The sequence below is a fragment of the Balaenoptera musculus genome, chromosome 10 (assembly GCF_009873245.2).
Source record: "Balaenoptera musculus isolate JJ_BM4_2016_0621 chromosome 10, mBalMus1.pri.v3, whole genome shotgun sequence".
In the NCBI taxonomy this organism is placed as follows: Eukaryota; Metazoa; Chordata; class Mammalia; order Artiodactyla; family Balaenopteridae; genus Balaenoptera; species Balaenoptera musculus.
In genome coordinates, this window is record NC_045794.1 from 21,673,649 (window position 1) to 21,697,026 (window position 23,378).

Sequence of the window (23,378 nt, forward strand, 5' to 3'; positions counted from 1 at the left end):
TTCACTTCTTAAACTGCATTACTAGAGCCTACAGGGAGGCTCAAACCTAAATTTGTTAATAGAATATACTCAGAGCTTAAATGGGTGTATATGATTTGGGGAAGCATGTATTTGGTTACTGCTAGATGGATCTCACATTTGCTCCAATTTGATTTGCGAGAGGCTATTCTTAAATTGTTCTACTTATTAGTTATTCTGATCTCTAGGGTGCCCGTTTATGGAATGCTGGAGGGGAGCATAACATTAGGAGCAGATTTTTCTTAAAGCAAAGTGGGAAATCTGCATGAACTTTTTAAACATAACTTTGAATGCACTCCAATCTGGAACACATAATTATTTCACGCTGACTGAAATCAAGAAGTAAATATGTGACTATACTCACAGATGTAATTACAAATTACAACCTGTGCCTCATCTTTGCCATCTACTCAAAGATACTCTGCTGGATTTCTTAAAACGATGACTCCTTTTCTCTGTAATTTAATGGAATTTTGAGTATAATGTAACACTCTGCCATTTCTAGGCAATTTATGATGCCTGGCGACATTGGTTAGAAGTTGAGGAACATTTCTAATGACACAAAAATATTTTCACAAGCACACACAAACATTTTTTTCTCTCCTATTTATTTAATTGTCCTTTTAAAACCAGGAGAATAGGAATAGTCTACAGTAACTCCTGGATTCCTTTTCAGAAGTGTGACTAAATACTGAAACTCATCATTTGATAAATACAGTTTGAATTATTTTTCCATAAATGCATGATAACCTATGTTTCTCAGAAAGAAACCCATTTGCCACTTTCCTGTCCATTAACTCAGCCTCTGAGATATAGCTTCAGATTTTCCCTTTGTAGCTGGCATCTTTCCACCTAGAAAAATATCATATCATTTGTGAATTTGAAGTTTTCACTCATTTATAAAAATTTTAAATAAAGCCAATTCTAGTCCTGATCCCAGGTAATCCTACTAATTGTAATTCTATTTATTTAGAAAATACTTATTTATGCTTTTGTTTTAGGTCTCCAAACTAGTCATTTATCCATGACAGAATTTGTTCTTCAATCCTTTGATAACTTTTATAAAGAAAAGTCTTCCTCAAAAACTTTGCCCTGACCAAATGCTTGCTTGTTTCCTTAGAGGAAAATAAACCTTTCCCCCAATAAATTATGTTTCTTGTCATTTAATGAATCTCTACTTAATCTTGGCTTCCAACTGCATTCCAGGTATAGAAATAAAGCATTCTAGGCTGTAGTTTCTATTTCAGTAACCCTTCCAATGAATGGAGGCCATTCTGGAAATCCATCAAGAATGTCCTAGCATCGCACTACAACTGGGAAACCTTTTCTTACCTTTTCTCCATGTACACTAATCCTTACATTTTAACACCCAAATTAACTTTTGTCTCCTCTGTGAAGTTTTCTGTGATTCATTCTATTCCTATTTGAGAAGTAACTCATCCTGCTTGCATGAGCAAAACCAAGTATATTTGAGAATCAGTGACTAGAAACACTTTATCCTCAGAGTCCCGAGGGATAGAAAACTGGTTGGATGGGCTCATAGAGACATTTTAAGGTGAGTAAGCGGAATAGTAGGAGAGTTTTTGTTGAACAGCTTTGACCACTTCATTGCACAGTGGCTTTGGAGTCAAACAAATCTAGGATGGACGCAGCTAAATGAATACAAATTTATTACTTCTATCGATATAAGGCTATTCATGTACTCTATTTCTTCTTGAGTGAGGTTTGCTGGTTTGCACCTCTTCAGGAATTTGTCAATTTTATGTGTTGTTTATAATATACCCTCATCATCCTTTAAATGTTGGGGCTGATAAAAAACAAAATTAAGGATAGACTCATTGAATGTGTAAGAAATAAAATTTAATTTGTTGGATTTGTAGTGAGGTTCCCTTTTTCATTTGTAATATTGCTCATTAGTGTTTTCTCTCTCTCTTTTTTTCCCCTATTCTGTCTGGATAAAGTTTTGTCAAGTTTATTAATCTTTTCAAATAACCAGTTTTTAATTTAACTGATTTCTTCCTATTGTTTTTCTGTTTACTCTTTCATTGATTTCTGCTCTGATCTTCATTTTTACCTTCCTTCTGCTTATTTTGAGTTAAATTTGCTTCTCTTTTCCTAGTTTTATTGAGATCCTTGTTTTGAGACCTTTCTTCTTATCTAATATAAGCATTTAATGTTATAAATTTGTTTCTAAAACTGCTTTGACTTCATCCCACAAGTTTTTATATATACATTGTATTTTCATTTTCATTCTGTTCAAAACAGTTTCTAAATTTTCTTGTGATTTCTTCTTTTACCCATAGATTTAGAATGTGTCATTTGGGGATATTTGGGGATTTTCCAGATAACTTTGTAATTGATGTGTTGTTTAATTCCTGCTCTCCATCTGGTGCTGAGTTTGAAGTTGTGACTTTATCTCCTCTCTAGGCTATGATGATGAGTCCCTAGTACTATCTGACCCCTGAAATGTGTCCTCCAGCTTTATGCCCCACCCTTTTGCCCTTCAGTAGTCCCCGTGGGGCTCATCTGGATGTGTCTGACTCCTCATCTTCTACATGATGTGATAGAGGAATCACAAGCAATGATAAATTTCATAGGAAGTCAAATGTGGATCAATTAAAAGACTACCAAAGTGCATTAAGGGTTTGGAAAAGATTAGACAAATAATATACAGAGTGAATTTCTCAAGAAATACTCATTAACTGAGGAATAGGGCACTGAAAATGTATAATGGGGTTTTACTCAAACTTGAGAATTAACAGAGTTGATAAGATCAAGGTACAAAGGGCTTTCAATCGTTAGTAAGACCCTTCTTTGACATAACTCCACAATTCTTTCAAAATCATCTTCCCATTTTTTCCATTTGCTTCTTAGTACAGATAACAAATGATTGGTGTGAATTAGATACTCTATTTGATACCAGAGTCACAACGGAGAATATTATCAGGTTCAGGAAAGGTGTAACCCTCATTCTTCATCAATGATTATAATCACAGCTGACATTGGCAATTCCTGTAACATCCAGATAATATCAACTTATTATTTACAATTATAGCTATACAATACAACCTAACCTATTCCCCAACTTTTCAAAACTTAAATTCATGTTACTAATGTTTCAGGTGTGAGAATTATAACAAGGAGAAGGTTTTTTTTTTTTTTAATTACAAAGAGTTCTTATTTTTTAGAGATACATACTGAAATATCTGCCCATAAAATATTTTTATAAAAATATAAATTTGGAACTACCCTGGTGGCACAGTGGTTAAGAATCCACCTGCCAATGCAGGAGAGACAGGTTCGATCCCTTGTCCAGGAAGATCCCACATGCCGTGGAGCAACTAAGCCTGTGCGCCACAACTACTGAGCCTGCGCTCTAGGGCCCGTGAGCCACAATTACTGAGCCCGTGTGCCACAACTACTGAAGCCCACATGCCTAGAGCCCATGCTCCACAACAAGGGAAGCCACCGCAATGAGAAGACCTTGCACCTCAACGAAGAGTAGCCCCCGCCCACCGCAACTAGAGAAAGCCTGCGCGCAGCAACAAAGACCCAACGCAGCCAAAAATAAGTAAATAAAAATAAATAAATCTATAAATATATATATATATAAATTTAACTACTTCTTTATTGAAAGAGAATATACCTGAAAATTTTTTCAATTACTCTCAAATGAAGAGTATGTGATAGAATTTTAATATATCAGCACATGTGGAAAAACAGCTCAAACATATAGGATCTCATGTCTATATCCTCTCCATATAAAGTCTTCAGACAGACATCTCAGACAATGATGTACAAACAAACCAATTCATAAAACCAACTCCTCATAATTTGAGGAAAGTCATAATTGATCTCCATGGAAGCCAGGCCCTTTAAAGTATACTCTTTTTATGGCATCTGGAGCAAATCACCAACAAGCAAGGGATATGTTTAAACAGGCAATTTTAAAAACTTGAGGATGTCACTTAATTTGATTACAGACAAAGCTGGGGCCTACCTTAGGTTGGCCCCCCTCAGTGTTTCCTAACTCATGATTCCCCTTTTAAGACGGCCTGAAAAAAGGAAAAATCGACCAGACCTGATTAATAAGTTGTGTCTACATGCACAAATGAAAAGGGTAACTTCTGAGCTGAATTTTGTCTCTCTCTACTCAAAAAGCACAGGGTCCTTACTCATTTGTAAAAGTAATATTTATTTCTATTACTGTGTATTTATTAATATAAATACATCATCAACTGTATTTATAGAGTTTAAACCAGCATAGTTCAAACACTACGAAGGTGCCAGGCATTTCCATCAATACTTTTGTGGCCATTGATTTTTTTAAATCAGCAAATTAGTTTCTGATGCTGCTGAAGGTGACCAATATAATTTGCTTTTTTGGATTAATGCTACGACACTATCTGGTATCACTAACTGAAAGAGGATTGATTACACTATGTTAAACGTTTTTGGATGTAAGTTTTTTTTAATGTTTTATAATCACAAAATATGTCCTAGAGATAAAAAATCAGATTCCATTTTATAATCAACATGCCTTGGGACACTTGGCTGAACCAGAAAAAGGATAAGGCAAAGCAGAAGGAAAAAAGAAAACAAATGGAAGGCTAACATTGAGGTTTTATCTCTCAGGAAGGACAAAAACCAGTCCTATAATCAAAACTTGTGGTTATTTATTATCAACATGGCAGAGAGACTGAATTTAAAAAAATCTTTCCATCTGTCCACACTCTGTGTGCTGCTGCTCTGAGGAAAAATAAATATATCCTGGGTTGACACCAAGAATACTGGGTTTACTATTAGTAATGTTCTCACTAAGGTGCCTCAATCAACCCTTCTGCAGTCTAAAAAATGTAAATAAATGTTGGATGACGGATTGTGAATTGATCAGGAGCTTTGATGTCATGTTTAGCATTTGGGTTTTTGTTTTGTTTTGTTTTGTTTTGTTTGTTTGTTTGGTCCTGTTCTGCAACTCTTAACGGCTAGAATTCCATTTTAATCACAACAGGAACTAAAGATTTCTGAACACTATACAGTCCCAGTTTTTAAAATGAAGACTGAAATATCACTTAGAACAATGGCTGGGGAAGAAAACAACCATAAAGTTTGTTTTGTTTGACAGTGACTGACAATGATATTATTGTCCACACATGTATGTCTGTAAATACTGTTGTGCATCATGCAGCTCTTTCCCCTGGAGTATAATCCAGCCCTGGAAATAGTAGATCAACCCGTCACCATGGATACTGAAAAATCTGGCCAAGTGACCTAAAATGTAGATTGTGAGTAAAATTGTGTTGGTATCTGTTGCTGCAACTGATGTCAGTGCTCCTTCTCATTAGGAAGAGTAGCCCTGAAAAGGGGCCCAGTGTTTCCGGAGATCCCCATCCCCATGGGTCCTGCTCTCATCCTTTACCTGCCTTGGCTCCACAGGTTCTGCTGTTCACCCACACACGAATCCAATGGTACCACTGCTAGTGCCAACTATTTGTCTCTGAGATACTCACATCTGGCCTCTAAAGATTTATTAGTTTCTTTATCTCAACCAAGTGTGAACAATCTCTTTTACATTTGTTTTGGCTGAAACAAAATGCATGATCCAGAAAACTAAGAGGAAAACAATGAATTTAAAAACAAACTTCAATTCGAGTTCTTGTTCTACCTCTAACTCACTACAGACCTTAAGTAGTTACCTGACTCTTCATTATTCATTCAACCAACATTTGCTGAGGGCCTACTGTGCCAGATATGCTTAGGCAACAGGTATGCAAAGAAAAATGGGAAACAATTCTTGTTCTCAAGGAGCTCGCAATGAAAAAGAGAAGACTGACACACACGCCAATGTTCACAATGCTGGGTGAGACAGATCATGATAGGAGGAAACAGAGGAGAAAGAGGGTCACCTCACCAGACTGGGAAGGTCACGATGGGCTTCCAAGAGGAGTAGAGTCTGAAGAGAGGCCTGAAGGATGAGTGAGAGAAGTCCAGTCCACGGGAGAAGGAGAGGAGAGGAGGGTGCAGAAGGAGGAAAGGGTGAAATGATAATGGACTTGGAAAGGAGAAAATGTTATCCTGGCACACTACTTGACCCAGCATGAAAAAGTGTCATAATAATATAAATGCCTTTAGTTAGCTTTTAAAGCCAAACTGTAGATAAAAGTATTGTCGATGGTTTCAAAAACAGTTAATAACATTTCAGTGTTAACACTATTTAACCATATAAAAGAAAATTATTACATTTACCTTATGACCTAGTTATTCCACTGCTGGGTACTTACCGGAGAGGACTGAAAATGTATGTCCTCACAGAGACTAAGATAAAGATGTTCTTAGCAGCTTTATTCATATTAGCCCAAACTGGAAACAACTCAAATGTCTATTAACAGTGCAATGAATAAACAAAGTGTGTATATTTATACAATGCAATACTTTTCAGCAGTTAAAAAAAATGCAGCAACATGGATGAATCTCACAGACGTTATACTAAGAGGAAAGAAGCCAGACACACACACACACAAAATCCACTGTGATTTTATTTATGTAATTTCTAGAAGAGGAAAATCTATTCCATAATGGAAAAGGTCAGATAAACTGTTGCCTCTGGAAGGGGCAGAGGACTGACTAGGAAGGAGCACAGGGGTCATTTCTTAGGTGATGAAAATGCTAGAGATGTGGGTTACACAGGTGTAGGCACTGATTAAAACTCATTGAATTGCACAGGTAAGACTTATGGCTTTCACTGTATGTTTTTGATATAAAAAATGGGAACAAACACTAATTAGTAATTTTGCTTTTTTTCAGCGGTATAAATTAGCCATTCTGAGGCTACCTCCTGTATATTCCAGGCTTGAGCAAAATTCTGGGCTTCTGAAAATAATGGGAGCCAGATTTTTCATTGTTGAGGAATGGGATAACCAACACAGAAAGTAAGAAGACTCTGCTGTGCAATACAGCAGCTATTAGCCACATATGGCTCCTGAACCCTTGAAATGTGGCTAGACCAAATTGAAGATGTGCTGTAAGCATCAAATATACACTAGCTTAGGAAGAACTTACTACAAGGGGGGAAAAAGTACAATATCTCACTAATAACGTCTTATTTGATTATATGTTGAAATGGTAAAAATTAGGATACACTGTGTTAAACAAATACATTATTAAAATAGATTTAAATTGTTTCTTTACTTTTTTAAACATGGCAACTAGAAAGTTTATAATTACATATGTGGCTCACATTTGTACCCATTGCACAGTACTAAACTATAATGTAGCTTGTGGTGTTGGACTGGAATTGCAGCTATCATATTCCAATATGTGAACTCATAGTTTGATCTATCTATCTATCTATCTATCTATCTATCTACCTATCTATCTTTTTTCCTCTGAAAGGGCCTGGAAATAATGCCATACGAGTAGAAATGAGCACACTTAGCACTCAGGTCTTGGTATCATTCTCTATCAAAACGAAATATAGCTGCTTGGAGAAATGGCTGATTTCAGGGCTGGGGCAGAGAAAGTACAAGATGAGCTTGGAATATCATACTTCACAAAAAAGTAAAGGATTTTTCAAAAAATAATGGGGTATGTAAAAATGACACAGAAGGACTACTGGGGCTTCCCCTAGCCAAATCTAGGATAATTTGAGCATCAAAATAAATGATGATAGTAATGGATCATAACCTATTTAATAAAATAAGAATCTGTGAGTCCCTATCCAAATAAATAAATAAATAAGAAGGGACAGTGCTTCCTTATAGTAGAATATCAACTAATAAAGAAAAACAATCATGGAGACAGAAGATCAACAATGGATACTAAAACTAGTTGGGTAAAAGTTTTATGAGAAATAACGTTATTTACCTATTTTCAAAGTGTCTCCCCATATATTAATTTCAAAGAAAAAAATATACATTTAGTTTAGAAGAATAATTTTTCAAAAAGACTCATGCACCCCAATGTTCACTGCAGCACTATTTACAATAGCCAGGATGTGGAAGGAACCTAAATGCCCATCGACAGACGAATGGATAAAGAAGATGTGGTACATATATACAAAGGAGTATTAGCCATAAAAAGGAACAAAATTGGGTCATTTGTAGAGACACGGATGTCATACAGAGTGAAGTTAAGTCAGAAAGAGAAAAAAAATCATATATTAACGCATATATGTGGAATCTAGAAAAATGGTACAGCTGAACCGCTTTGCAAGGCAGAAATAGAGACACAGATGTAGGGAACAAAGGTATGGACACCAAGGGGGGGAATGTGGAGGGGGCATGGTGGGATGAATTGGGAGATTGGGATTGACATATATACACTAATATGTATAAAATAGATAACTAATAAGAACCTGCTGTATAAAAAATAAATAAATAAAATTCAAAAAAAAAGAATAATTTTTGAACTTTACAATTGAAAAAATTATCAAGATAAACCCAGAATTAATTATACAATCTTGCTGCCTTTGAGTTTTTAAATATCACTGAGAGATTAAAACTATCCCCCCACCCCAAATCTGATGAAGGAAAATTAACCTTATCTAAGTGTGGTTTATGAATCACCCTTAGAGTCATCTGAATTCTTTTTACAAAATCTTTATAAGATATAAGAGGCAGAAAGCCTTCAAGCCTTCACATCCCAAGGAACATGGCAGCAGTGGGTGCAATTAAAAATATTATTTACAGAACTAATTAGCAAATTTAATCAGGAAACAAGTGAGAATAAGAATACATAAAATTACAATGTAATTTTTCATAGATATACTTCTTATTGTCATTTTTTAAAATGATATAATTTTAAGTAGTGTCAGAAATCTTTTGTAAACCTTGCACTGACACTTCTAAAAATTACTTCATGTAATTTTGAAAACAATAATGATTATAAAGTTAAAAAAATTTTATAGTGACAGGTCAAAAAATAGGAAATTACCTATAAAATTAGATATTCTATTTTTTTTTTTTTTTTGGTCACACAGCATGGCTTGTGGGATCTTAGTTCCCCGACCAGGGATTGAACCTGAACCTGGGCCCCAGGTTTTGCCACAAAGGCATGAAACTAGAAATCAACTACAAGAAAAAAACTGCAAAAAAACACCAACATATGGAGTCTAAACAATATACTACTAAACAACCAATGGGTCACTGACAAAATCAAGAGGAAACAAAAAATCCTGGAGGAAAATGAAAATGGAAACACAATGATCCAAAATCTACGGGGTGCAGCAAAAGCAGTTTTAAGAGGGAAGTTTGCAGCAATACAAGCATACTTCAGGACATAAGAAAAATAGCAAATAAACAATCTAAACTTAAACCTAAAGGAATTAGAAAAAGGAGAACAAACAAAACCCAAAGTTAGAAGAAGGAAAGAAATCATAAAGAGCAGAAACAAGTGAAATAGAGACTAAGATAGGGCCCAAATAGATAAAATCAGAAATGAAAGAGAAGTTACAACTGACACCAGAGAGATACATAGGCTCATAAAAGATTATTATGAACAATTATATGGTAATAAAATGGACAACCTAGAAGAAATGGATTAATTCCTGGAAACATACAATCTCACAAGACTGACTTAGGAAAAAATAGAAAATATGAACAGCATCATAAGAGATTACTATGAACAATTATATGCCAATAAAACAGACAACCTAAAAGAAATGGAGAAATTCCTTGTAGCATACAATATCCCAAGACTGACTTAAGAAAAAATGGAAAATATGAGTAGACCAATTACCAGTAATGAAACTGAATCAGTGATTAAAAAAACAAAAACAAAAAATCTCCCAACAAAAATGTTCAGGTCCAGATGGCCTTGCAGGTGAATTTACCAAGCATTTAAAGATGAGTTCATACCTATCCTTCTCAAACTACTTCAAAAAAAAAAAAAAAATTGAAGAGGAAGGACTGTTTCCAAACTCATTCTATGAGGCCAGCATCACCCTGATACCAAAACAAATACACCACACAAAAAAAGAAAGAAAATTACAAGCCAGTAGCACTGATGAATACAGAAGCAAAAATCCTCAACAAAATACTAGGAAAGTGAATTCAGCAGTACATTAAAATGATCATACACCATGATCAAGTGGGATTTATCCACAAATCAATATCCACAAATCAATCTATGTGATACACCACATTAACAAATTGAAGAATAAAAATCATATGATTATCTCAATAGATGAAGAAAAAGCTTTGGACAAAATTCAACATCAATTTTATGATAAAAACTCTCAACAATGTAGGCATACAAGGAACATACCTCAACATAACAAAGGTCATATATGACAAACCCACTGCCAACATCATACTCAATGACGAAAAGCTGAAATAATTTCCTCTAAGATCAGGAATAAGACAAGGATGCCCACTCTCACCACTTTTACTCAACATAGTATTGGAAGTCCTAGCCACAGCAATCAGACAAGAAAAAGCAATAAAAAGAATCCAAATTGGAAAGGAGGAAGTAAAACTGTCACTGTTTACAGATGACATGATACTATATATAGAAAATTCTAAAGATGGCACCCCAAAACTAGTAGAACTCATCAATAAATTCAGTAAAGTTGCAGGATACAAAATTAATATACAGAAATCTGTGGCATTTCTATACACTAATAATGAACTATTGGAAAGAGAAATTAAGAAAACAATCTCATTTACAATTGCATCAAAAAGAATAAAATTCCTAGGAGTAAATCTAACCACTGAGGTAAAAGACTTGTACTCTGAAAACTATCAGACATTGATGAAAGAAACTGAAGAGAATACAAACAAATGGAAAGATACACTGTGCTCATGGATTGGAAGAATTAATATAGTTAAAGTGACTATACTACCCTATGTTATCTACAGACTCAACGCAATCCCAATGGCATTTTTCACAGAACTAGAACAAACAATTCTAAAATTTGTGTGGAAACACAAAAGACCTCTAATAGCCAAAGCAACCTTGAGAAAGAACAATGCTGGAGGTATCACAATCCCTGGTTTCAAACTATACTACAAAGTTACAATAATCAAAACAGTATGGTACTGGCAGAAAAACAGACACATAGATCAATGGAAGAGAAGAGAGACCCCAGAAATAAACTGAAGTTCATATGGTCAATTAATCTACAACAAAGGAGGCAAAAATATACAACTGGGAAACGACAGACTCTTAAATAAATGTTGTTGGGAAAACTGGACAGCTACATGCAAAAGCATCAAACTGGGCTACTTTTTCACACCATATACAAAAATAAACTCAAGATGGATTAAAGACTTAAATGTAAGACCTGAAACCATAAAAGTCCTTTTAAAAAAAACCCATAGTCAGTAATTTCTTTGACATTGGATTTAGCAATATATTTTTTTTATCTGTCTCCTCAGGCAAGCAAAACAAAAGCAAAAATAAACAAAAGGGACAATATCAAACTAAAAGCTTTCACTTTGTGAAAGTAATCGCCAATAAAATGAAAAGGCAGCCTACTGAGTGTAAGATATTTGCAACTGATATATGTGATAATGGGTAATACTTGAAATACACAAAGAACCCATACAACTCAACATCAAACAAACCAGCAACCTGATTCAAAAATGGGCAGAGGACCTGACTAGACATTTTTCCAAAGGAGATATGCAAATGGCCAACAGACATATGAAAAGATGCCCAACGTCTCAAATCATCAGGGAAATGCAAATCAAAACCACAATGAGATACCATCTCACACCTGTCAGAGTGGCTATCATCCAAAAAAGACAACAAATAACAAGTGTTGGCGAAGATATGGTGGAAAAGGAACCCTGTGCACTGTAAATTGATGCAGCCACTATGGAAAACAGTATGCAGTTTCCTCAACAAATTAAAAATAAAACTACCATATGATCCAGAAATTTCACTTCTGGGTATTTTCCCAAAGAAAACAAAAACAGTAATTCCAAAAGATATATGCACCCCAATGTTCATTGCAGCATCATTTAAAATAGCCAAGATATGGAAGCAACCTAAGTGTCCATGGATGGATGAATGGATAAAGAAGATGTGATACACACACACACACACACACACACACACACACACACACACACACACAATGGAATATTACTCAGCCATTAAAAATGAAATCTTGCCATTTGTGACAACATGGATGACTCTAGAGGGCATTTTGCTGAGTGAAATAAATCAGACAGGAAAAGAAAAAACTGTCTGATCTCACTTATATGTGGACGCTAAAAAACAAAACAAACAAACAAAGCAAAATGAAAACAGACTCATAGATACAGAGAACAGATGGATGGTTGCTAGAGCAGAGGCAGGTGGAGGGTTGGGTGAAACAGGTGAAGGGAATTAACAGTATAAATCTCTAGTTATAAAATGAATAACCCACAGGGATATAATATACAGCATAAGGAATATGATCAATAATACTGTAGTAACTTTGAATGGGGACAGACGGTACTTGACTTACCGTGGTGTTCATTTTGTAATGTATATGCAAATGTCAAATTACAATGTAGTATACCTGAAACTAACACAATATTTTACATCAACTATATTTAAATTTTTAAAAAGATAACTTCTTTTCAAAAAATTTTAGTTGCTTACAACAGAGGGCCTACAGAATCTGTATCAAAATGAAATACAAAAACTTACCATGTTAGACCTGTGGCAGGTTCGGACATGAAGAGGAAGCTGCTTGCTTTCCAGAGTTCTCTGAAAAAGCAAAAGAATGTCCATGATATCTAGTAGTTGATATAAGGGAACTTAAAAAGACAAAAGGAAGCTTCTTTATGAAAGGGTTAAGTGCTATCATCAGGAATGCGGGTAGGAGTACAGGAATAAAATTTGAATAAATAAATAAATGGCAAGAAAAACTGGCAGAGACTATGCATCTTTGAACTTCAAATTAACGTTTGTCATAAGCTTCAAAAGAGTCCTAAATTCTTCACTGTCCAAAACCTCTTGGCCATCACTAAAACACTTCATGAGGACGGTGAAGTAATATATTTCACAGGTTCTGTAACCCTTAGAAGACCAAGAAAGAACAAACCATCCTGATCTTTAGGTAAATATGGCATCATCTGCAAGGAGAACATAATCAGATTTATTTGATTGTCAAACCCTTCAGAGCTGCAAATAATTTACTGTGTTTTATTAAATTTATTTTCTGCATATTTTGAAAAGAAGAAAATAGTACACTGGCGTGTGTGTGTGTTTGTGCTTCTGTGTCTATGTGGAAAATAGCAAGGTTGGCTAAAGAAAGAAGAGCATAAAAGACTTTTTTTGCAAAATCAACTGAAGGTATCTACAGTGACTACCTTAAAAGTATGACCATCTTTAAAAAAATTTTTTTAACAGTTTAAAACATTATGAAAGAGAAAGAAAATTCAGACCAAGGGAAAAAGAGATAATGTAAGCATGCCAACTCTGAGAATTGTCAGAGTTGCCATGGTTATTTCAAATCTGCTTTGAGCTTCCTAGCAGCCAGGACAATGGGCTCACTAAATTACAAAGCTTTGTTACTGGAATAAGGAAATATTCTAGTTCCTCAGAAAAAGAAAGGCTTTCCTTGATTTTAAATTCCAAAGGTATTTCTCATGTGAAGAAAAAGAATACGGTATAATATAGTATATACTAACTTCAATTGGATTTATATTGCTAACATCAAATGATTGTTTAAAGCACTGCTGCTTAGTGAAGGCATTTCTGGGAGGGCTAAGGAATCCCCACTAAGCATACATCCCTCCCATGCTCTAGAAATACCACTGTTCTCTGGAGAACACATTAGGATCTTCATGGTACACCTAAGTGAATATATTTTTCCACTTGATTGTATCCTGTCATATAAACATTATCAATAGAATCAACTGCCACAAAATTCATTGATTAGTTTTTTAGATGAACACAGGAACTAAGGCTCTGAAAGTTGGAAAGGATTTTAGAGAGCTCTTGGTCCAATAATAAATTACAGCAGCTAATGTCACAAAAGGCATCTCTGACAATCAGTATAGGAACTTGGCATGCACGCTGTCATGGACAGTTGGATCACGCTCTCACAAGACCATCTACTCCACTGCTGTAGACAGTTGTTTTATTATGTTATGCTGAAAACTACTGGGCTGTAATTTCCACCCACTTTTAAAGTCTGTCCTCCAGATCAACTGAGCAGCTCTCAAGTATCAGAAGACACTTTTGCTTTACCACTTCCATCTTACCTTCCCTACGCTAAACATCTTCAGTTTATGCTATTCGTCCATTTTAAATGATGCTGATTACTTTAAAAGTCATACAACACTTTAAATTTTTTTCAGTGCTTTGTATACATGACCTCATTTTTACCCTTATGAGATACCTCTGAATGCTCTACAACAGGTATTTTAATCATGAGAACACTAACTGGCCCCTAGATCATACCACTGGTTTATGGCAGAATGTAGACTAGAAGCTTGGTCTCTTCATTTTCTTCCTATCTCTGTGTTTAAACAATCATTTATAAACTACACTGAACACTCATTAACCGCAGTGAATATTCAAGAGAAGAAAGTTCTGAAGACATTTTACTCATGTTAAGAAAATAATCAGGAAGACTCATTTATGGTAACTAATACTTGTAAATTTACAATTTTTCCAAGTGTTAAGAATTTTATATAGGTGTTTGGAACTTCTGAAAGAGATATTTTTAAAGTTTTTCTCTCGCTTTTAGCTAAAATTTTGACGAAACTATAGGTCTGAGTTCAGGTTCAGGTTTAGGTTTGAGTTCAGGTTTAAGTGTGCTGATCATCCCAACCATAAGATAATAAAACTAATATAAACCCTCTGGTTTGCCAAATAAAAATAGAATTCTTTGAGTAATAAAAATGTGTGAAGGTTCTAGGACTTTATGTACTTCAGTCAGTTCAGATACCATTTTCCTGCTGTTTTTTTTCCTATATTCATCTTCATCCACTCAATTATTGAGTTCCTGGGCATCTTCTGCTTCCTCTTTTGTGTTCCTAGCAAGAATGATCGGAATTCAAACATTTTCGCTTAAACAGCAACAACAAAAATCCACTGAACACATAAAACTTCACCTGTTGGGGTAAAATCCTCAAGGGCCCTAGAACTATACATATGGTACTCAATTAAAGACACAGACGCAGCAGTAGTTAATGGTCTGTAATTAAAATCTCAGCTTTAAAATGTGCCTCCAGGGGCATTTCAACAAAGTCCAACTTAAAAAACTTTCACTGTGCCAAGGAGGTGCTCTACTAAGCACGAGCACATTGGAAAGTCACGTGGTGAGAGCCCTCCATGAGGGACAGCCCACCCTCATCCACTGTAGGAGGCCGTGTGCACCGCTGCGGTAACTCCCAGAGCGCAAGCTGACACCGCAGCGACAGGGCGGAAGGAGAACTGAAGAGGCTCTGCACGTCTACGGCCACGGAGCACAAACCTCTGATGATGTGATGACTTGGGACTCATAGCAGGTTGAACTACTGGAAATATTAGTCTGATTGCACACTGTTTAAGTAGAATGAGGCTGCTCTTTAGTGCTTTTTTTCCTTTCCAAATGTGTCCAAATGTCAATTTGAGCCATTTTCCTCAGGAACAAACTAAATGGCCAGCAGAATATAGAAAACGAAAACTAGTCAAAATGGCCACAGACAGAAGCAGACTCAGAAGCCACGTGTTAAATTTAGATCAACCAGCCTCTCCTCGGGATACTGACCCGGCCACCAGCCAGGCCCACTTCCAGTGTTTAGTCTTGCAGGCAATCCCCTGTTGATGGGCACCAGTAATTCAAGTTACCATGCTACCAAAATACGGTATTGGTTCCTTCATCTTGCATCTTCCTGGGATTCTTTACTACTCCCCAATCTTTGTCATGCTTTCTTTCTAGAAGCAACAAAATCATATATATATATATTTGGCCGCGCAGTGTGGCACGCGGGATCTTAGTTCCCTAACCAGGGATCAAACCCGTGCCCTCTGCAGTGGAAGCGCCAGAGTCTTAACCACCAGACTGCCAGGGAAGTACCAACAGAATCGTTGAAACGGAGCAGGCTTTAGAGGGAAAGAGTCTGCATTTATGCTAGGTTCACCTACCTATAGGGAGAGGATATTTATTCCAGGCTCCTGATGTTTTTCCTTGCATCTAGAGAGACCTCAGTTCATGTAACATTCCCAACCTCTTTACTCTTTCACCACTCTGCCTCAGAGAATGAAAAGCAAATTATTTGAATGGTAAATTTGAAAAGAGTATATAGGGCTTGCAAAGCTCAGCCCCTGCCATGCTCTCCTTCATTGAGGAATGGCTACCATAATTCCCATACTCATGTCTTATCTTCCATGTTGGAAATTTTCCAAGGGGAGGGCCCCACGGGAGGAAACATGTCCACCTGGCCTGGCCCGATAGACCAGTCTGTTTCTGAGCAGCAGCATTGGGAACCCCACCATTGCTGCACTCCTAAGCCACATCATCCCTCCCAGCCTTAATCAGTAATAAGTATGGTATTCTGATCTCCATCTTTCTCCTTGTCTATCTCTTAAGTGGCTTAGAACTCAGGACCGTTTTTTAACTGTGTTGACCTTGCAAAGCTATTTTACTATAGTCATCATTATCCACTCATGTTTGTCAAGTTTTTGAACACCTTGTTCCTCTTCTGGATGTTATTTTACCTACCTGGCAGGAATGTGAATGTAAAGTGCCTAGCACAGGGCTTGGCATTCAATTAAAGTTTACCTTCCTTTGCTTTTCTTAATTTTAATTTAGTCATCACCTGTTGTCTTGATTCCTTCTTCCCTTTAATTTCCTCCAATAAATTGGCTTCTTCTATCTCTCATCATTGTCTTCCACACTTTCGTATTTCTTCTTTCTGTCTCTAGACACCGCCCTAAATCAACCTAAATTTAGTTCTTAAAGTGTGGTCCCGGAACCAGCAGCGTCAGCATCCTTTGGGAATTTGGTGGAAAGGAAACTCTCAGGCCCTATCCCAGATCTACTGAATCAGAAACTGTTGGTGGGGGGCTAGCAATCTGTATTTTTACAAGCCCTCCAGGTAATTCTGATGCATGGTCAAGGTTCAGAAGCAGAGGCCAACATCATTTGGTTTCTGCTCAGTTCCATGATTTGTCTCTGCCCAGATACTTTTCTTTTTGTGCCTTACTCTTTGTGATTGCCAACCATTTTGTTTGGTATCATTATCAATTGTTTCATACCTGAAAGCCCTGATACCCTCCATCTCCATCCAGAAAGGGGGGGGGGGGAAAGGGTGACCATTTGGCCCTCAAATGATTTAAAATTAAGATCTATGGGTCTCTTTTATACAGATTTTTTTTGTCCACCCCAAATTATTATACCTAACTTATTGAAAATTCGGGCAACTCAGTTTGTTTTAATTTAGTTTACCAAGTTTTCATTTTCAAAGCCACTGTATAACATAAACCCACTCACAAATCTGCAAGCCTTTGCTCTGTGTTTTGTTTTTAACGGGTAAATAGAAAATCTCCTAGCACAGGAAACTACAGGTAGCACTGAAAAAAACTGGTTTTCACAGCACTGGTTTCCGAACAACTTGAAAAGCATCAAGCAATTCAATTATCCTAAAATTGTCATCCAATTTGCTTCTCTGTGGGAAAGCTAGTATTCTTATGTCATGAAGACCAAGAAATTATTTGCTTTCTGGAATATGTGAATATTTTCCTTCCTACCACTGCCGAATCTTTGAAAGAATATCTAGGGGCAGCAAGGATGGGATGGGGATTGGGACCAGGGGCAAGGGGAGAAGAGGTAAAATGGGAGCTGAGAAAAAAAAAGATGTTTTTCATTTCAAATGACCCCCAAATGTCACAATTTAATTTGATGAATAAGTTTTTAAATTATCCTTTAGTAAATTTTAGCTAAGTCTAGGTACTTCAAATAATTGAATGGTTCAGGTACTTATTAACTTCCCTCCTACCATTCCTCAAATGTTGATGCAAATTAATTTTCAATCAACAAAATTTATAGACATCCATGAGTCTATAATAAATTAGTGTTAATGTGCAACATTTTGGGGAAATGTCATTCTTTCTCATGCCATTCATTATGACGCATTTTGAGGGGAAGCAAGTCATTCACTTAAATTGTAATGAAAAGCATTTAGTATTTATTAGTGTGTAGGAGTCTTGTTCTCAAAGGGGCATTTCACAGCTATTATTCATTCAATCTCAGTTTCCCTGGGAGGGAGGGAAAGGGTGCCCAGTGAGCCAAAGTCAATGAGTTGAGTCATTGTTCAGCTCCATTCCAAAGGACTACTCAGTTTCAACTAAACCCCTTAGGTTCAAGTTAAGATTCTCTGGCTAAGACTTTTCTCTGTGATCTACTCCCACTGGAAACAGCTCAGACATCACTTATCTGGTCTCTGATCACCTTCCACCTACATGACCCTGGGACGCATACATGGACAAGAAACCTTGAGGAACAAGAGCCTTCCAGGATAAAGCAGCTGCATCTTCAGATTTCTTCTGAGATTCCCATAGTCCCCATGACAGCCAGATCTTACACCTTATTTTCAATATTCCAAGATCTTTCATTTGGTGATAGTGATGATAGAAGTCCTCCTTTCTGATTTTATCTTCATTGATTTCTATCTTTTGTACTTCCTTCACCTTACAGAAATGACACTTCGGTCTCATTTCTTTCTTAAGTCTTCTTTCTAATCCTAGCTGGTCAAGTTCCCTCTGGCTTCCCTTGCTCTACCAACCAGTCTGGACTCCAGGACAAGTTGTTTCAACACTGTCTTCTTGAACAGTCATTCCACGTGTTACCTTTTCTGGAGTCTTTCATGTTAATCTTAGCCTCTTTCAACTTCCTTTCCATCTCCACACCTAAGCTACCAAACTTTTGGGAAAGACTCCAAAACCATATCAAATACTTTTCCTCAGCAGTCCTTTCAGACACTCCAGTAGACTTTGTACAGCTTCATGCACGATGGTTACTGGTTTACCCTCCTGAAATGCCCCGTTGTTATTCCAGCTTCCTTATTCTATGTAGTTAACCTTGCCACTTAATGTTATCATGCCCTTTTTGGCCTCCCCCTTCAAATTTTCTTTGTGTGTCCACTCTTTTCTTCCTCATTGTTTCAGAGGGAGCTGTGCCCCTTCTATATTCAACTTAAGCATCCCTTCAACCTTTTCTCCATTCCTTTCCTCAGCTCTCTGTCTCCTCTCTTCATCTCCATCTCTTGAATGCTTCTGTTAGGCCTACAAACACTCTCAGTATTCTATGAAAAACAACAAGCAAGCAAGCAGACAAATGTTGGCCTCCTTTCCAGGGCAAATCTGTTTGCTCCTGGACCTCTTGAAAACTGGCAAATGCCACATTGTTTCCTAGAAATCGCTTTCTCGGGGGCCACCAATGACCTCTAGTCACCAAATCCAGTGAACTGTTTTATCTTCAGTTTACCTGATCTCTCTGACATGTCTGCTGTCACCAACTCACTCTTTGCTTGGCTTTTGGGACACCCACCCTGTTCTACCTGTGCCTTCTTTCCTCCCTTCAGGGATTCCTTCCTCTCCCAACTTATCAAAGTCATCTTCCACAGGTGCTTTCTCCAGACCTCTTTTCTCGAATCTCTTCTTGACTTCCTCAACTCCCACATTTTAAACTACTGCTTCTTGTGGATCACTCCAAAAATCTAAATTGCAACTGCCACTGGACATTTCTACTTTGAACATTCTAGAGGAAGGTTTGCAAAACTAATTCTATAAAGGACAGCTAGTAAATGTGTTAGGTTTTGCAGGCTGTACAGTCTCTGTCATGACTGCTGAACTCTCGCTGTTGTGGTGTGAAAGCAGCCACAACACATAAATGGAAGGGCATGTCTGTGTTTCAATAAAACTTTATTTATAGACACTAATATTTGAATTTCATAAAATTTTCATGTATTACGAAACACTCTTCTTCTTCAGAATTTTAAAAAATCATTTAAAAATGGAGAAGTCTTTCTTAGCTCTTAACAAAGCAGGCAGCAGGCTGGATTTGGCCCTCCAACCGGCTGACCCATCCCAGAGGCACCGCCACGGTCACATGCCCCTCAGCCATTTACTCCTCCCTCCCCATCGTGATACTGTTTCCTCTTTAAGGCTGTCTTTATTTTTGCTTTAAGTGAAGAGTTGTGTGCCGTGTAATTTCCTGCAGGTACAGACTTCTTCTAGAGTGGGCTTGGGAAAAACAAATATTAATAAAGTATTCCCATGTCCAGATAAGGAAGTGGAGGCCCAGCTTGGATCTGTCATAGAGTTGAGTAGCACTAAAGTCAGCATTAGAAGACTCTTTGGACCAAGACTCTAGATGAATTGTCACACAGCGGTCAGTTACTATAATGTGGGTTTATATATATATATATATATATATTTTTTTTTTTTTTAAAGCAACTTCAATTTTATTTATTTATTTATTTAATTTTATTTATTTTTTGGCTGCGTTGGGTCTTCGTTGCTGTGTGCGGGCTTTTCCTAGTTGTGGCGAGCGGGGGCTACTCTTCGTTGTGGTGCGTGGGCTTCTCATTGCAGTGGCTTCTCTTGTTGCAGAGCACAGGCTCTAGGTGCGCAGGCTTCAGTAGTTGTGGCGCGTGGGCTCAGTAGTTGTGGCTTGTGGGCTCTACAGCGCAGGCTCAGTAGCTGTGACGCACGGGCTTAGTTGCTCCGCGGCATGTTCTTCCCGGGCCAGGGATCTTCCCGGGCCAGGGATCGAACCCGTGTCCCCTGCATTGGCAGGCAGATTCTTAACCACTGCACCACCAGGGAAGTCCCTGTGGGTTTATATTTTTAAACACAGAGACCGAGAAGTAGAAAACCTAAGAACCTTGATTCTTTTCAGACCTATGATCCATATCGCATTCTATCCCACACTGCATTCTATCCATATTGCATTCTATCCCCCTTACAGAATGCTATAAGCACGTTCTCTCGTCTGACGGCTGGTTATGTCAGGCAGCCAGGAACTGGTGGAAGAGGGGAAGGAATGTTTACTAGAGCAAAGTTCCACAGATGTCAGTTTAAGGTTGAAGTAGACATCATCGTATGCATAAAGAAGATCTAGATTACAATTATCATAATCTTGATACTGGCAGACAGAGTTAAAGTCCAGTATTGCATTTAAAGAAAAAAAAAGTGGGACTTCCCTGGCGATCCAGTGGTTAAGACTCCCCGCTTCGACTGCAGGGGGCGCGGGTTTGATCCCTGGTCCAGGAACTAAGATCTTGCAAACTGTGCAGCGTGGCCAAACAAAACAAAAGAAAATTTTTAAAAAATACAGTGAGATGAATTTGCTACTAGTTAAAAATATGTACAGAGAGAATGGATTATTTTCCTGTAGCTAATGCCCATTTTATCCTCTTAAATGTTTTGTCTCAGAATTCACCCAGAGTTCTGAGTTCTACGAAGAATACTGTAATATTCATTTAGTTTTTTTAATGTTATTAAGGTCGTAGATTCTTTCGTAACCCCTTTTCCTACCTCTCCCGCTTTAGGATTTTGAGGAATGAATTCATCCCTACTTCGTTCAGGGCTTAGATGTTTGTTTTTTTAGCCATGGGCCAATTTGGCACTATTTATTTTAACTTTCATATTTTAGATTATCTTAATATATATTCTAATGGAAGAACTTTATGAAAAACCTAAATTACAAATGTTACTTTACTTTGTGAGAAAAACGAAGCCACCAACAAATACACAAAAATATTCAGCAAAGAAGTACCATTAGATACACCAATTGTGGTATAAAAAATAAACCATGAATATGTGTGTGATTCTACCCTCATTCCAATTTATAATTTTTTTTTGAAATTCAATGATGTTAACCTTGCTTTATTCTTCTTTCACTATTGTATTATAACGTGACCCTGGAAGAATTTTGTTTCTTGAGACTGCATTTGATCATAAGCAGAATTTGGCCCTAATTAAAATGGGATTATTATGGGATACTATATCAAACAAATGTGCTTCTGAGGTGGGTATTCTTTTACTTGTTTTCCTTTAATAGATATAATGCAAGCCAGAACATATTACCCCTTTCAAATAACAACTCTTTGGAAAACATGTCTGGCTTTGGTAAACAGACTTTTATGTTTGAATCGAGGATTAAATTAGCCTTATCCACTTCTTAATATATAGAGAAATACACTAGCAGAATCAAAAAAAAATGTCTAGAGTTTTGTTTTTGGAAGAAAATTACTTTTTGCTTATGTAGTTTTTGATTATTCAGTATATTTTGGTAAAATACTTTACAATAGGACATCTTGTAAAATAATTTTTGTAGTAGTTTTATAGAGTAGGCTAAGCTGCTGTAAGAAAAAGAGCCCCAAAATGCAGTGGCTCAAAGAACAATGAAGTTCATTTGTCTCCCAGGTAACAGTGCAAGACAAGTGTCCCAGCTTGGTGGGCAGCTCTGCTCCAGCCAGTCACTGGAGACCCAGGCTGGCAATAACTCTGCCATCCACAGTTGGCTTGCAGGGTTGCTCTGGTCCAGGTGGCTACGTGGGGGAAAGAGAGGGAGTCTCAGGCCAGGGAGATCCTCTTAAGCAGATAAGGCAGAAGTTCCTCGAATCACTTGTACTCGTATTCCATTGGCAAGTACCCACTCCCATGGCCACACCTAGCTACAAGGCAGACTGGAAAATACAGTCTCTCCATGTGCCCAGGAAGAGGGGAAAAACAGAAACGGTGTACAACTGCAGTCTCCACGTATCTCTGGTTATGAAAAATTATGAATTACCAACAATATGCATCTCAAGGTCTCTAGAACGTCATACAAAACACAATAAAATGTAAGAAATAAACAGGTTAATTTTCTTCTATTATGAAAATATTCAACAAGGTAAAAACCAAGTCAGCTCTCTTTGACTTTATGTCACCACGTCAAAAAGATTTTTTTTGTACCAAACACAGAGAGGAAATACCCAACTTAAAATAAATCATGTTCTAAAAGCTGGGAATTCATTTTCTCATAGAAACAATGTTCTAAAAATGGCCAGGTTCCAAAATTACTTCAAAAGGGCTCATTTACCTCCTGTGGTACATCTGCATTGAAAAGGCAGTGGAACGCAACACGGTAGTGTAGCACTCAAAACGTGAGCTAGAAATCATTTTTTTTAATATTTTTAACATGGAAATTAAGTTTAATTAGAGAAGGACGAGGTGAGGGCCGTGGGGAGTGGGAAATGAATACTTTAATGCAAAGTCAAAGCGAACTTTCAGACGTATTCTGGCAGTGGTTCTTTAGTTTGAAAACACACCAAAATGTGTTTTCCTCCTTCGAGGTTAATCATAAGCAAAATGAATATGCTTATCAGCCATGCGTTACAGGTAGATTTTTGGAACAAAATGGGAGGGAGAATATAATGAACAGAGGT

General features: G+C 37.0%; 1 protein-coding gene across 1 annotated transcript in view; it reads right to left on the reverse strand.

Moving 5' to 3' along the window:
• The window catches only part of LOC118902087 (cleavage and polyadenylation specificity factor subunit 6-like), a 56,521-nt gene that overhangs the window by 19,870 nt on the left and 13,273 nt on the right, over positions 1-23,378 (reverse strand). The window contains exon 2 of the mRNA XM_036866015.1: positions 12,658-12,717. Coding sequence (XP_036721910.1) covers positions 12,662-12,717 — 56 coding nt within the window. The 3' untranslated portion in view covers positions 12,658-12,661. The remainder of the gene's footprint in view (positions 1-12,657; positions 12,718-23,378) is intronic.